General features: G+C 39.0%; 1 protein-coding gene across 1 annotated transcript in view; it reads right to left on the bottom strand.

Annotated features, from left to right (window-relative positions):
• Nucleotides 1-43: 43 nt before the first annotated feature.
• The window catches only part of LOC117108607 (urocanate hydratase-like), a 15204-nt gene continuing 13838 nt past the window's right edge, over nt 44-1409 (bottom strand). The window contains exons 17-18 of the mRNA XM_033250685.1: nt 1107-1288; nt 44-485 (exon numbers count right to left, since the gene is read on the bottom strand). Of these exons, the coding sequence (XP_033106576.1) occupies nt 345-485; nt 1107-1288 (323 nt within the window). The 3' untranslated portion in view covers nt 44-344. The remainder of the gene's footprint in view (nt 486-1106; nt 1289-1409) is intronic.

The raw sequence follows: 1409 nt of genomic DNA on the forward strand, positions 1-1409 counted from the left end.
TGCCACAAAAGTGTTACCCATCAACCTTACTAGGACATCTAGGTACGTTGGGAAACTCCTTTTAATAAAACCTGATAAACTATGGGTTTACACTTGAGCTGTTTGTATTCCTTTTTAATAGTCAAAAGCCGGGCACACACTGTATTGTACGACCGTCGAATGTCGAATCTAACTCCGCTTCCGTATGCGCTAGACCACGAAACACCGTCTCCCGATTGTCGGTGCCAGTCTGAACAGATCGCCATTAAATACGACCCGTTGTGCACGCATCGTCGCGTTGCGTTCTTCATAGAATCGCATCGGCCGACGGCCGTCGGGTGCAACGAGTGACTGGCTTAAGAGCTTTACACTTGGAAAGCCCTATCTAGCAGGTCACCATTTTTTACGTAATTTGGTAATGTCACTTTCAGTTTATCATTTTTCAACATGGCCCTTCGAATTGTTGTTATAGCATTGTCATTCCCGCTCCAGCTTCTTCTAGCAACCTACCAAAACAAAGTAAATCGTTACTGTAATCTTTTTGAAATAACAAAGTCAAGAATATCAGAAATTAATTTTTATATTCAGAGCAACCGATAAAAAAATGTAATTAAATTTAATCTCCTTTGACAAATTGACAATCAGTGACAGCTACTTTATCATGAGAGCCTGCCAGAGTCAGGGCTTCTATAAGAAGTGTATATTTGATGTGAGGCGAAATTCAAACTAGCACTCAAGCGAGGCGTTATTCAAGCACAGTGTAGGCCTTACATCTGTACAAGCCACACTACGTGGGTTGACCAGCAGCTAACTTAGATACTGCATCAAATTTCTTAACCGGCCTAGCTTGACTCTTTAGTCTGTCTGTATCCTAAATGCAGCTACTATTGCTGCCATTTACGAAATTGACAACTCATGACTTATTCATATTCAACAATTATAGCAGATTGATATTTAAATTGAATCGATTTAAATATCAATGAGAAAGGGAAAGTCATTTCAATTTACAAAAATACATTTAATACACAAAAGTAATATGAATATAAGAAATGTAAATATTTTATACAAGTAAAAAATAATACATACTGGGATGTATTTGAGAATGAGAAAAAAAAATGACTCCTCACCCCATTAGAAACATCCCATGCAAGCATCATTTGTGCTCTTTGGGAAGCACGATCACTACCATCTAATAAGAGACCAAATCCACCATTCATCACTTCTCCCCAGCCTACCCCTCCTCCGTTGTGTAGAGCCACCCATGTTGCCCCTCTGAATGAATCACCGATGCAGTTCTGAACAGCCATGTCTACCGATTGAAAATTTGTGGACAAAAAGTTACAAAAGAATAATTAACAATAAACAATACAGTAGCAAAAACATGCAAATATCCTTCACGTGTGAGAGATGGGTTTGATTCTGGGAGAGTG

Source organism: Anneissia japonica, unplaced genomic scaffold (genome assembly GCF_011630105.1).
Source record: "Anneissia japonica isolate Jap-2015-1 unplaced genomic scaffold, ASM1163010v1 scaffold287727_len1644234_cov201, whole genome shotgun sequence".
Classification (NCBI taxonomy): domain Eukaryota; kingdom Metazoa; phylum Echinodermata; class Crinoidea; order Comatulida; family Comatulidae; genus Anneissia; species Anneissia japonica.